Raw genomic sequence first — 15176 nt, 5'->3', positions numbered from 1 at the left:
GTGTCTGGCTAAATATATTCTGGAACCTGGATACAAATCCCCATCTCAGACACTAAACTAGCTTTATGACCTTGGGCAAGTCACATTACCCTATTTGCCTCAGTTACCTCATGTGTAAAAATGAGTTGGAGAAAGAAATGGCAGTATCTCTGCCAAGAAAACCCGAAATGGGGTCATAAAGAGTCAGACACAACTGAGTCACAACAAAATTTAAATGTTTTCTACCCCATTAGAATAGAAGCACCTTAAGGAAAGGAGTGGGTGCTGTTGCTTCTTTTGTGTGTCCCCATTGCTTCACATCATGTCTAGCAGATTTAAGTACATAATAGTGATTATAATAGGTAGCATTTATAAAGTGCCTACTGTGCACTCTCCACTATGCTAATCTTTAAAATATTATCTCATCAAATCCCTCACTACTATGAGAAGTAAATGCTGCTGTGATACCCATTTTACAGTTGAGGAAACCGAGATAGGCAATGCTTAAGTAGCTTGATCAATTCATCTAGTAAGTATCTGAAACTATCCACTAGCTGCCCCTAAATTCATGTTGATAGAATTCACATTTACAATAATGCACTCCCTTGTGCTCGTAGGGATTATAAAGTATTAATTGTCCCACATAGACAATAGGATTTTGGAGATCAGTGTGTACTCTAATTGATTGAGCTTTGATGGATGGATAAGGGCTGAAGAGGAGAGAAGGGAATCCCAACAAGAAGACTAAAATGTGATGACAGAAATGAGCCTGGTGAATGAGTGTGACCCAAAGGAGGATGTCCCAACTGGGGCAGATGGTTCATGTTGGAAATCATACATAACTGGGATTGGTTAGGTAGGAACCATGTAGATCAGGCCTGACTTCTCTGAAGGGGTAATAGGGAACCACAATGAACTTTGGAGCAGGAGAGTGGAATTTCAAGAACATCAATCTGGTGAGGGTGTTTAAGAGGGATTTGGGAGTCAGAGGGAAGGGAAGAAGTGACTCAAGGAGGAGGTGGCCAGGGTTTCAGCTGTGGTCAGAAAAATTTAGAAAGTCTTAAAAGAAGAAAGTCAAAGATAGGAATTCCTTGGATCATTTCCCAGGAGAATTTGATGCTTCCAGCATTTGGCAAAGGTCAGCAGAGCCTGAAGCCCAGGACAAGATCCCTGGTCTCCAGTTGCCTTACAAGGCTGCCAGAGGAAAAGACTGAGGCTTGTGTTAACATCCAGAAAGAGCAGTTGACTCTTCATATCAGGAAAAACTCTGATGCTGTCAGAGCAGAAACAGGAGGCTGGCTAGTCCCTGGGGGTCCCTCCCTGCCTCTTGGGAAGTAAACTGGCAGCGAGGGCATATTTTCTGAGAAGCAGCACTGCTTCTGCAGGCACAAGGATAGATGGGAAAATTTGAGGGCTGACAGAGACCTTAGCAGTCATCTGGAAACCCAGAAAATGGCCCTGGTTTCTCAAATGGAGAGTAGCTGAGGATTAGATGGTCAATAGAGTTACTTCTAACCCCAAATCTATGATTCTATGGTTATAACTCAACTGCAGATAACTAATGTAAGAAATGGCGGAAGGAAAAATCATTTTCAACTATGGAAATCAGGAAAAGGTTTCCTAGGGCAGGGGTCACCTGAGCTAGTTCTTAAGAGAGTGTCCCTAGATAGAGCTATGGAAGCCTCCAAATTTTGATGGTCAAATGGAGGCTAAACATATCCAGGCAGAGGAGATGGTGTGCATGGGGATAGAAGAAGGAAATACAGAAGGCGGGGGCCTCAGAAGGATTTGGAGTGGGGAAGTTCCACAGCCAAACAGACATTAGAACTTAAGGTTCCCCTTAATTGGCTGATTGGTTGTGAGCCAGTCGTTGTCCTTCATTCTCGAAGAGGACCAACATGACATCACTAGTCTGAAGTCTACTTATAGTGTGCTGACTGTGACTGATGAGAGCAAGGCTGACAAGAGCCTTGGAAGACTCTACCACAGGTAGTCTATGGCACAAATAGGCCATAGAAACTTTGGGGTGGATTCTCTAAACTTGTTCATCTCGAATTTCTTTTGAGCTACTTCAATTCTGTTTTGCTCAGAGAGCACAGCACCCTCTCTGAGGAGGGCATGGACCCCCGTGTCTCCCATATCATAGTCAATTCAAAACTGGTAGATGCAGTTATATATATATATATATGTGTGTGTGTGTGTATGTCCATGTATGTATATATATCTATAAATGTGGATTTGCATCCATTTATATATAAACACACACATATCCTTACTAGTATGGTTATCTTTTTTCCAGTGTTTAATTGCAGAATGACATCATGTTTGGAATTACCTTGTGATCCCTTCTAAGTCCACTTTCTCTAAAATAGGAATTCCTAGTTACAACTCTGACAAGAGGGTTGAGAGATTAGGTGATGATGGAATAGTTGTATCAATGATTGAATAAGCATCTATTTATTAAATATTAAGAATTGTACTAAAAAAAAGATAGAAAAGTCAAGATTGGCCCTGCCCTCAAGAAGCTTGTATCCTAATGGAGGAGAGAGTGATGAGCAGAGGGGTAGCCACAGGGAAGAGGAATGGGCCCACTGGTAAGTAGAGTGACACATCTCAATAAAGACATTAGGAGAATAGAATGTTCCCAAAAGTTGGAGGAGAAAATTAAGAACAATGGTTGGAGAAGCATCAAGGTTGAGCAAAAGTTTTCAAGTTAAGGGAGATCTAGGAAAAGGAAAATGGGTTAGGGACTAAATCTTTAGTTTCATTGATTCAGGAGTCTCCAGGCTGAGAAAATACCCTCCACTGCTACAGGTTGGCACCTCATCTGTCATGTCTGGTATGAGATAATTGACTGAATCATTGAGAGGTTAATTAAGTCAGCCAAGGTCTTGCTTTTCATATGTGTCAAAGGGAAGATTTCAACCTAGGTCTTCCTGGCTCCAGAACTGCTGTCTAGCCATTATGGAACATGTTTCCATAAAAAAAAAGTATGTATACAAATGACCCAAACATGGAAAGGGATACAAAAAAGAATGACAAATAAGGGGCGCTGTTTACGTTGGTGGTTGTTTCCAAAAGTTTAAATATTTATAAATGTTAGTTTAATTGATCTTGTTACTGTTTAAAGTTAACCTTAAGATAAATTGCTTATATAAAAAAATGGAAGAAGTCATGGATATGTTTGAAGGTAAAGAGAAGGACACAAAAACAGGAGAAATTGAAGGGGAAGGGGAAGGGGTATGTGTGAGAGGTGGTAGTAAGTGGGGGAGCCCAGCTTTTGGTGGGGAACAAGAAGAGGTAGTAGATATGTCTTCCTCTGAAATGGCAGTGAGAAAAGACAGATGTAAAAGACTGTGTGTTGAGATAAAGGTCAGAGGAGAGATTTTAGAGTCTTAGACTGAGGATTGGAAAGAACCCAAGAGGCTGTGGAATCCATCCCCTCTAGGTTACCAATGAGGAAACTGAGGCTGGGAGAAAAGACTTGTCAAGAGTTACAACTAATGTCTGAGGTGGGATTTGAACTTAGGTCTTCCTGAGTTAAGTGGTGCAGTGGATAGAACACTTGACCTGGAGTCAGGACACTTCCTCTCTGGATGACTTTTTTTTGCCTCCATTTCCTCATCTCTGCAATGACCTGGAGAAAGAAATGGCAAACCACTCCAGTATCTTTGCTAAGAAAACCCAAATGGGATTATGAAGAATTAGATATGACTGAAATAAAAAATTCCTGACTCTTAAGTTGTCCTCTATGCCACCTAGCTGGAATTTCAATTTTTAAATAAAATAATCAACATCAAAATTTAACACAGTAAATAATAAAGTAATGATAGCTAGCATTTACATAGTGTTTCAAGGTTTACAAAGTATATTACACATATAGCTCATTTGATTCTCATCCCATTTAATAGATGAGGCGGCTGAGGCTATGAGAGCATAAGCAACTTGGCCAAAAATTTAGACAATGAGGCAGGATTCCAACTCATTCTTCTTGTCTCCAAGCCCAGCACTGTCTTAGTGAGATAATATTTGTAGAACACTTTGCACCATGTCTGGCCTATAAAAGGGACTTTAATAAACACTTGTTCCTTTCCCCTTCCCTATCCATTATGCTTCAAAGTAAAGGACAGAGTCTTCTGGAGTGAGAAATAATGAGAGACTTGGATTAGCCACTGGGATCATGGAATGCAAAGAGATAGAGGAGGCTTAGTTAGCCAAGGTGAAGTTAGATAGCCAGAATGAGTTGGGTCCAAGTCTCCATCCTTGGGCATTTCCTCAAGTGCCACCCAATGGGATCTTCTTATACAAGTGGAAACCATAAATGACTGGACTCATCCATGGTTGGGGGCCAGCACAGTGGGGTTGAAGAAGGTCCAGAATCCAAAGTGGTGGGAAGTCCAGAATCCAAATTTCAGTGGGGGAAAGGACTACACTGAAGCAGACATACCAAGATTTAGAACAAAGAGGCAACCCTTTGGGAATTAGTCATCTGGGGAAGGTGAAATGGGGTAAATGATCAGAGACAAAGTGACGTCAAAGAGTGAGTTTAATGGCTATACTTTGGGAAATAAGAGAAATGGTTGTTAAAGAGTTGAAGTTGAAGAAGAGAGAGCACAAAATTGGAAATCTCAGAAAGAGGTCATTGGATCCTAGATTTAGAACTGGAAGACACCTTAAAATTCCCTCATTTTATATATGAAGAAACTGAGGCACAGAGAAGACAAAGCTCATGGGATGGGATTTGGACCCATGTCTTCTCACCTCCATATCTAGTGTCTCAACCATTCTACTTAATTGAATGATGTGGGAGTAGACATCAAATAAAACTAAAGTATGTTGAATGACCTTTAAATATGATTGTTGCAGTGACCAAGGATTACATCAGGGAATAGAATATGATGGAAAATTTGTAAGTCATGTTAAAATCACCTAAGGAAAATGGAACTAGGCCTGGAGAAAACAAGACGCTGTAGTAGATTAGAGACAATGGCAGCTAATGTCCAGAAATGGCTCTCACATGCTGAGGGACTGACTGATGTGGAGATAGAATGCTACTTACTTGGAGTCAGAAAGACCTGAGTTCAAATCCCAACCCAGACATTGGCTGGCACATAAGTACAGTCTTAGAACTTCCAACCTATACCCCACCAGGATACTGGCAATGTAAAAGTCAATCTGAAAGGTATAATAAGGTGGTTGTTTTCTTCCTGCTCACTTGTCCAGGTGACTGGGGTCCTGAAGGGGAAAAAAATAAACCCATTGTGGGGCATAGTAAAGGACTGATGGTCCTTATCTCCATCCCTTACCTTATTACAGTTGGATGACATTGGGATCCATTTTTCTAAGCGTGCTCTTTTAGTATATTACAGACAACACCCAACTGATCTAATCCTGTTTCTCATAAACACTTGTAGCTGACTCCTACCCTACCCAATCTATGCCCAATGTTCCAACATCTCTTGGTCTGTAGCATGGGGCAAATGGCAGCTCTAAGAATGACCCAGAAGATGGTGACCAAAGAAGTGAAGTTGGGGCATGCATGGTTTGGGAAGTCCCAAGAGCTTATTTGTCCATTCTAGCCCAGACTATCCCTATCCCCTCACATATCCTGAGACAGATACTTACTTAGGTGTCATTTATTTGAAATTTAACACTTATCTCGGCTTTTTTTTAAATGGGAGAAAGGACCAATTCCAGAAACTGTGACCTGGCTATCAGAGATGACTAAAACAAACAATTTCCTGACTCTAAGTTGTCTTCTAGGCCACCTAGCTGCAATTTCAATTTTTAAATAAAATAATCTACCTCAAAATTTAACAGTAAAATTCCAGAACAGATTCTTAAAGATAGTTTGTAAACATTAAGAGAACAAGTAAAATCTGGGATGTCCATAAGCCATCCAAAAAAGCAGCAGGTGAGGCAGAGCTCAGATTCTGGAAAATATAGGAAAAATTCAGTTGAGTTTATTTATAACTGAGTGTTCCCAAGTCCCCAAGGAATATTAATTCATCAATGTCACACCAGGGGGAGGTCTCTAGATGCTCTGTCCTAGGCTGTATTCTGTTGAACATTTTAAACAGTTGGAAACATTAGATGGTATGCAAAATAATAATGTTTGTCCATTTTTGAAGATCATAACACCAGGGAGGTGATGCCAAGACAAGCATATGAATTGGATTTGAGTGAGGGGGGTTGTGCTAAATCACTAGTCTCACTTTCTCCTCCAGAGCATCTGGGTCCAGTGGTCAGATAGGAATGAGAATGACTAGAGATGGACCTGGATGTGAAGCAATCAGGGTTAAGTGACTTGCCCAAGGTCACACAGCTAGGTAATTATTTTAAGTGTCTGAGACCGCATTTGAACCCAGGTCCTCCTGACTCCAGGGCCAGTGCTTTATCCACTGCGCCACCTAGCCTCCTCCAGATCTCCTTCTTAAGTGGAAAGAAGAAAAAAGGGGGTTGGCTTGGTGGAGGGTCCAGAAAGATTTCAGGATGAAATCCCTTTAGGATGAGGGCAATGATACTTGGTAGAGATGCTTCTTCACCACTCACTCTCCAACCTAACCAAGGTTTGGCCAGTTACCCACTAGTTCCCTTATCTAAGTTGGGATTCTGTTTTAGCTTTTATCTCTCTGGTATATTAATAAGTCTGTTTTCACTGATTTTCTTTTGTGCTGTAAATGAAGGCCCTTTTCTTTCATCTTGCCTGGTTTGACTAAGGGTCAACCCCTCCCCTCTTTGTCTCTCATTCTCCTGACATTTTGGTTCTTGCATCTCTGGTTAAATCCAAGTCAGTTGAGAGGATTTAATGAAGGAAGTTGTGGAATACCTCAGAAATTGCTCTGCTAATGTTAAAACAGATGGCACCACCTGCTCCCTAGCTTTCCCCTTCTTTGGTACTGTTTTGCCTTGATTTACCAAAGCAATGGACTGAGCATGTCCTGATAATTCATAATACCTTCTCTGATCCTTCCCTGCCATCCCCTGGCAGATGGCATCTTTCCCCTCTCTTGTAATCCCATTGTACCTGGGGATTCTCCCTGGAAGAGCCTTCTGCCATATTGATCTCCTCTTTCTCCCGCTGGCAAATTTCTTCCTTTGGTCTCCATTTTGGGAAAGGGCCCAGGCCTGCCATACTTCCTTCCCCTCAGGGCTGTGCTTCTGGCTCTCAGCTTCACCACCATGCCCCCTTTGAGGTCTTTCTGTCCCACCTCCATTTTCCAGCTCTCTCTTATGTGTTGTCTTCCCTCATTGGAATGTAAACTTCCTTGAGGGCAGGGACTGACTTTCTTTTTAGCTTGTATTTCACTCCCCTGTGCTTACCACCACACCTGGCTATAAATGTAAGGACTGTAATGCTTATTGCCTGTACACGTGGCTGACTCCCCATAGCTCTTGAGAATATGCCCATGTTCTTTATAACATAACCTACAAATTATCTGTATGCTTGTCTTTGAGAGTTAGCATGGGTATAGGGGATGCCCCTGGTTCAGGTCTCACAATGACTCTTCATTGGGTCTGAGAGTACTTTCATTCCCTTGATAGTGGGAGGATAACAGTAGAGTAGCTAGGTGGGCAAAGTGGACAGAGAGCTGGACCTGGAGTCAGAAGAACCTGAATTCAAATCTGGCCTAATACGCTATGGGACCTGGGCAAGTCACTTTACTTTATTTGCCTCAGTTTCCTCATCTGTACAATGAGCTGGAGAAGGAAATGGCAAAGTACTCTATTATCTCTGCCAAGAAAACTCCATACTGGGTCATGTAGGGTCAGACACCACTAAACAACCATCTAGTCCCTTATCTAAGTTGGGATTCTGCTTTAGCTTTTATCTCTCTGATATAGTAATCTGTCTTAGGTTTTCTTTTTCTTGTTTGTTTTGTTTTGTTTTAGGTTTTTGCAAGGTAAATGGGGTTAAGTGGCTTGCCCAAGGCCACACAGCTAGATAATTATTAAGTGTCTGAGCCCGGATTTGAACTCAGGTACTCCTGACTCCAGAGCTGGTGCTCTATCCACTGCGCACCTAGCCATCCCTCAGTCTTTCCATTTTATTTCATCTTGCCTAGTTTGACTGAGATAAAATAATTCTGCTCATTTGTCCTTTACTCTAACTTCAGGAGTGTTGTGGCTTGCCTCCTTGGGGCCCACAGCGGCGACCTCCCTCCAGGAGGGGAGCTGAGAATAAGGAGTCAAGCCACCGCTGCCTTATGCCTCCAGCTCAATTTTATTACTGCTTAGCTATTACATATATACTGTTAGGTCTTCTGGGGTAGAACAAAGACTAATGAGGGAATGGGGGTGCACAAGCAGTATGTACATGCAGCATCTTGCATTACAGGATGGGGGGTATGTTAGGGAGGAGATGATAAGGCACAGCTGTCTAGTGCCTTTGGTCAGTGGGCGGAATGTCCAGCTCCCAAGGACTCCGGCTCACCTTATCTCTCAGGGCGGCAAGCCAGCTCCTGAGACTGTCCAGGTGGTGGTTTTACTTGGAGATGATTTGTGTCATGGTGGTTAGAATAGCCTGTGTACCCACACAGGAGAGCCAGCTATAACAGATAGAGAGCTGACTTCAAAGAAGAAAGAAAAAATATTAAGCACCTACTGTTTGCCAGGCACTGTACTTTAATGCTTTGTGAATATGATTTCATTTAGTCCAGGAAGATTCTAGTTCAAGTCCCATCTCTGAAACACCTAACAGTGTGACCCTAGACAAATCACTCCACCTTTCATTGCCCTAAGCAGCTTTCAAGACTAAGTTGAGGGGGCAGCTAGGTGGCGCAGTGGATAGAGCACTGGTCCTGGAGTCAGGAGGACCTGAGTTCAAATGCGACCTCAGACACTTATTCGCTTAGCTGTGGACCTTGGGGAAGCCACCTATTGCCTTGTAAAAACCAAAAAGAAAAAAATAACTAAGTTGAAGAGATGCCATAGTGCTTAGCACATAGTAGGCACTAAATAAATGCTTCTTGAATTGAAAAAGTATAGGCAGTTTCCTTCCCTTCAAATGTCCTACATCAATGAGTTCACAGGTCCAATCTCTGTGCCTGTTTTATTTTTTAAAATATTTTATTTTTCTCCAGTGACATGTAATCATAACTTTTAACATTTTTTTAAATTAGTTCTAAATTTTGTTTCTCCTCCCTCTATGCCTATTTTAACTCTCCTTCCCTGGATTCACCTCAGAACTCTGCATTTTCCTTAGTTCTTTTTTTATTCTTGGAGAATTAGTCATAATCAGAACTTTCTGAAAGTCCTCAGGAGAGAATATGTTCTCCTTCATTGGAGTTTCCCCAGCAAAGGCAGGAAGCCCTCTTACTTGTTAGGAAGGGCATGGTGGGAATTCTCTTTCTGGGAAGAATTGAGGCTAGATGCCTGCCTCCCCAAACTCCCATGCAATGATAAGGGCTTGTGATTTTGTGGAAAACAAAGGGATTCAAGTCATACTACTCCTCTCCTCCTCACCACCTGGAAGGATTATCTTTGATAATCTCCTATTTTTATTTTAATCAAAAAAAATTGGGGTTACATTTTGAGTTCTGGGTCAGTTCCCTGGTTGCCTCTCCTTCAGCTCCACTCCCTTCCCATTTGGAGGTCTCTGTCATCCATCACCCAACCCATGAGAGCCCAGAGCTCATCACTCCTAGCCCTGAAGACCTGCAGCTCTTTCAAGGTGTCCTGGCCAGCAGTCTTGACCCAAGGTAGATTGCTGGAATCAGAATCCTGACTGCTCCCTCCTTGCTTCTATATTGACTCCAGGGACAAGGTGCCTTATCTGAGAGGCTCCGGAGCTTCAGCATGCAAGACCTCACAACCATCCGGGGTGATGGGGCCCCCATCCCTGCTGGCCCACCTCCCTCAGCAACTGTGCGGCCCAGCAGCAAACACGGCCAGCCCAAGATGTCCAGGAGTGCATCTGAAAGTGCTGGTAGCTCAGGTAGGTGAACCTCTTCCTCTTCTCTCCTGAAATGTGTTCTTTCATCTCATTGGAAGGAGGGTGGCGGAAGGGAGCTGTCCAAAGTCCAGAGTCTGATTTGGCTCCAACTCAGTGGGCTTACTCTCCAGTTAAACCACAAGACGTGGACACAGGATGGGGATTCCAATCGGAAGGGGAGGAGGCAAGGACCACCATAAGAAGGGGAAACCACTTCTGGAAGTCTTCTGGAAATGCCATGGGCTAGAAAGGACTGGATGTTGGCTTGGGGTTGCCTTCTTGATGGACAGTAGAGAAACAGAAGCAGATTGGATGAAGCTGGGAGGTCAGATGAGGAGAGATTGAAAATCTGGCCAAAATGTGACTTAGCTGGCCATGAGGCAGTTCTGTGTCCTCCTCTTTCACCTTGATATCCCAGATCCATCCCCTAGGGCCCCATTCCAGGGACTGTTCATCCATGGGCCAGATACCCTGGGACCCACTACCCTTCTTATTCCCTGCCCACCTAGATAGTCTTCTTTCTGTTTTCCCTCGTCATCCCCCATCCCAACAGACATTCATCTCCCCCTATGACATTCTCTCTGTACTGGAAATGTCAGCTGAAATTCGATTAAGCTGTTGGGACAGAGCCCATTCCCAGGATTCTAACCTTCTGGAGGCAATGTGCCCCCCAAATCTAAGTCATCAGTGATACTCATTTCTATTCCTACAGTGGGAATCCGTGCAGTGTTTTCAAATTCAATGAAGAAGACTATGCTGGGGGAGGGGTTCTAGAGTGTTCCCCCAAAGGATCAGATAAGAAAGACACTATAATAAGGAGTTCCTTCAGTGCCACAAAGAGTTTCACTTATGGGGGTCTCCTTTTCTTGGGAACACAACTCTATGTTTTTTTAAATCTTTCCTGACCCTTCTAATTTGGCAAAATCTTAAGTAATTTAGCTCTCTGTAGCTTTCTGTGCATGTATGGATATATTCCTCTCTCTCTCTCTCTCTGTCTCTTTCTCTGTGTCTTTCTCTCTCCATATAGATGGGTATAGACAGATTGATAGAAAGATAGATAAAATAGATTATATAGATACAAAGATAGATATAAATGTAGATAGATTAGATAGATAAAAAGATAGATTAGATAGATTATATAGATACAAAGGTTAGATAATCTGGAGATAGATTAGAGAGCAATGGATAGACAAAGCTAAATATATATAGATATATATATAGATATATATAGATATATAATACACACACACACACATGCACACACGTAAATTTCATTTTTTGGTTTGACTTTTGGTCTAAAATTGTGATTTCATCTATGAAGGGACTTCCTACTCTATAAACTCCCTCCTCTAGTGCAGATTGTCAATCTACTGCCAAATGACCATTCTAGAGAGTTGTCCGGAGAAGTAAAACACACAATGACTTGACCATAGTCATGCGTCATCATCAGGACTCAAACTCAGATCTTTTAGCCTCCAAGATCAGCCCTTTGTCTGCTGTGCAACCACTCAGTGCCTTTTTCACTATGAGTCATGTGTAGCCTCATATAGTATATACTCTCCTTCAGGGCAGAGGAAAGGAATAAACATGTATATATATATATATATATATATATATATATATATATATATATATATATATGCTAAGCACAGTACAAATATTACCTCCATTGATCCTCACAATCACCCTGGGAGGTAGGCATGAGTATTATCCCTAATTTAAAGATGATGAAACTGAGTCAGGTGGAGGTAAAGTGACCTACCCAGACTTACACAACTAGGAAGTGTCTGAGGCTGTATTTGAACCTTTCTGATTCTAGGCCCAGGACTCTATCTATTATGTCACTAGCCACAGATGATTAAAATGACTATCCTCTTCTAGGCAAATAGAGGAACTCTCAACTCCCCACTAATGCTTACAAAATAATAAATAAGTTACTATTTCTAGAGAGATTTAAAGTTTGCAAAGCTCTTTACAAATATTATCTCATTTGGTCCTCACAGTCACCCTGGGAGGAAGGTGCTATGATTACTTTTTTTTGCAGATGAAGAAACTGGGGCAGCTAGGTGGCACAGGGAGAGACCACTGGCCTTGGTCAGAAGGACCTGAGTTCTAATGTGGCCTCAGACATTTAATGATTACCTAGTTGTGTGACCTTGGGCAAGTTACTTAACCCCATTGTCTTGCAAAAAAAAAAAACTAAAAAAACCCAAACCCCCCCAAAAATACAGATGAAGAGACTGAGGCTCATAGCACTTAGATGAGCTGCCTAGGGATCACCTGATAGCAAACGTCTGATGCAGGATTCAAACCCACAGCACACTATGTATGCTCTATTACATCTTGATTTCACTCTGCGAGACACTTCCCCGAGACCCAGAGGGAGCTGCCTTTGACAACTGTGCTGAGCCATTTGGCATCCTGGGAATCTTCTCTGCCCCACTGGTGGCAGCTGTCCCATCTTGCCCAGGGTGAGGGACCATACAAGGACAGAACTGCTTGTAGTGGCAGCAGCCCAAAGGAAACTGTCTCTGCACTATGAGATTGTCCACAGGCCAGCCTGGAAGCAGATCCTTGGGGCTCACAGGGGAAATCCGAGGCATCAAGATGAGCCCTGATGGTCCTTGCACCCACTGGGTCCTGGGTAGGGGTCACAGAGAGGGTCATAGAAGCAAAGTCCTAAAGGGTCTCGGGTTATAGACCTTCATTCTGCCAGTGAGGAAGCTTTGATCTGTGGGGTTAAGGGACTGACTCCACATCAGCACAATGTCCTTTATGAAGTAACAGGGCTAGGCTAGTTCCACATGTCCCATCTGGAAGGTTCTGAGCTTTATTGGGCCAGGCAAAATGTTTAGAGGAAGCAGGTGACACACTGGATAGAGGGCTGGGCCTGGAATCAAGAAGACCTGAGTTCAAATTTGTCCTCAGACGCATCCAAGCTGTATGACCCTGGACAACTCACTTAACCTGTGTCTACCTCAGTTTCTACATCTCCAAAATGAGTACTGATAATAGCACCTATCTCTCCAGGGTTATTTTTTTTAGGTTTTTGCAAGGCAAATAGGGTTAAGTGGCTTGCCCAAGGCCACACAGCTAGGTCATTATTAAGTGTCTGAGACCGGATTTGAACCCAGGTACTCCTGACTCCAGGGCTGGTGCTTTATCCACTGCGCCACCTAGCCGCCCCTCTCCAGGGTTATTGTGAGAATAAAACCAGATAATATTTGTCAATCACTTGATAAACATTTATTATTGCTATTCTTGTTATTGGTTGTTGTAGTAGTAGTGTGGTTTATTATCATTATTACTTTTGGTTGTTATAATAATGTTAATCATGGTAGTGGTGGTGGTGGTGGTGGTAGTAGTAACGATCCTCTAGCTTATATTCTTTCTAAGATGTATAAAATCCATCCAGAGCCTCCACAAAGCAGCCAAATAAGAGAGACCTGGTTTCTAACTATGCCATCCGTGTTGAACCTGTTTCTGGGCCCCCTCCCCAGCAGCCCCCTCCACCACCCTGCCAGTATTCCTTATACACACCAAACAGATAGCAACATTATTTGTCAGGAAAGCTAGGGAAGAAGAGATCAGCCCTCATTTTATTTTGTTTTTAATTTAACAAGTATGAATTACTAGCTGTAGGACCCTGGGAAAGTCACCTCCCCCTATTTGCCTCATTTTCCTCATCTGTAAAATGAACTGGAGAAGGAAATGGCAAAATCACTCCAGTATCTTTGCCAAGAAAACTCCAAATGGAGTCATAAAGAGTCAAACACATGATAAAAATAACTGAGCATCAACAACAAATTTTCTCTCCTTCCCCTTTCCCAAGTCCAATTTAAAAAGAAATAAAGATAAATAAAACCCATCTAACAACATGTATAGTCAAGCAAACCAGTTTCCCACATTGGCCATGTCCAAAAATGTGTATTTCTCCCTGCACCTTGAATTAGGAATGAGCAGCAGGCCTCATCATCCATCGTCTGGAATCTTGGTTAACTGCTGCAGCAGAGTTGTTAAGACCTTCAAAGTGGTTTGTCTTCACAATTTTGCTATGGTATATTCTCCTGGTTCTGCTTACTTCACTCTGCATTAGTTTATACAAGTCTTCCCAGGTTTCTCTGGGTCCATCCTCTTCATCATTTCATATGATACAAGAATATTCCATCACATTCATATACCACAAGTTGTTCAGCTATTGTTCAACCATTCTCAATCTGATATCATCACCTTTGGTTACTGGTTCTTTGCCACTGCAAAAAAACAAAAGGAGATGCTATACATATCTTTATATACATAGGTCCTCTTGCTCTTTGATTTCTTGAGAATATTGATCAATTAGTGGTATTGGAGATGAAGCCTGGGGGGAATTTTAATTTATTCAGGAGATTAGAAGGGATTGGAATAGATGGGAAGAAAAGGACGCTCATCCTCATTGGTGTGAAAAAGGGGGATGCCAGGAGGCAGGGTGATGGGACTAGCCGGGCAAAGAAAAGCGAAGTCACCTTCAGAACTCTGGCTTTTTCCAGGACTGTCTTGGGGAGGGGAGGGAGGGAAGGGAGGGGATGGGACGGACCTGCCCCCAAATAGGGACTATCTGCCAGAGCTGACTAGGGCTCAGGTTGAGTTTTGGACATAAGTGATGTGGAGCTCCCCATTGGCTTTGCTCCTGACTCCTCCAGCTGAGAGAGAAGAAAGACCAAGTTAGAGACACACACAGAGTCCTAGGCTTGAAGAGCCTTGAATCCCCTCTGCTCTCAGAGCAGCCTTTGGCTTCTGCAAACTCTCTTGGGATTTGGGTTTTCAGTTTTTCTCTCCCATGTCCTCCTGTTCCTGCTGTGTCCATCAAGGGAGGAATTCTGGGGCTGCTGTTGCCAAATTCTGCTGATGGTTCAACATAAGTGATTCATGATGGGGCAGGGGATAAAGCACCAGCCCTGGAGTCAGGAGGACCTGAGTTCAAATCCAGTCTCAGACACTTTTACTGTGTGTTCCCAGGCTAGTCACTTTAGCCCCAGTGGCTTAAAAACAAAACAAACAAAAAAAGTTCATCATAGCTTCCATGGGGCTTAACCTTCCTGGAATTGATAGCCCTGGAAAAGCATCTCTTAACAGTAGAAGCTGGGCAGGTTCAGAGGTTTGTGGATTCTTGGACTGTTGGGGGCCAAGGCTATCCTTGTGAAACCCCTTTCATTCTCCAAGGGATCTTCATAGAGTCACCTCTCAATAAGCCATGAATAGGAGACGATTAGGGGTGGGAACT

At 42.8% G+C, this 15176-nt stretch overlaps 1 protein-coding gene across 3 annotated transcripts in view; it reads left to right on the top strand.

The window, feature by feature from the left end:
• Nucleotides 1–15176, top strand: part of REEP1 (receptor accessory protein 1) — a 135059-nt gene that overhangs the window by 100527 nt on the left and 19356 nt on the right. For all 3 annotated transcript variants that reach the window (XM_074196858.1, XM_074196851.1, XM_074196843.1), the window contains one exon: nucleotides 9739–9916. In XM_074196858.1, the coding sequence (XP_074052959.1) occupies nucleotides 9739–9916 (178 nt within the window). The remainder of the gene's footprint in view (nucleotides 1–9738; nucleotides 9917–15176) is intronic.

This window comes from Macrotis lagotis, chromosome 1 (genome assembly GCF_037893015.1).
Source record: "Macrotis lagotis isolate mMagLag1 chromosome 1, bilby.v1.9.chrom.fasta, whole genome shotgun sequence".
Taxonomy (NCBI): Eukaryota; Metazoa; Chordata; class Mammalia; order Peramelemorphia; family Peramelidae; genus Macrotis; species Macrotis lagotis.
Note: the sequence above shows the minus strand (reverse complement) of the source record. Positions and strands in the feature narration are given on the sequence as shown.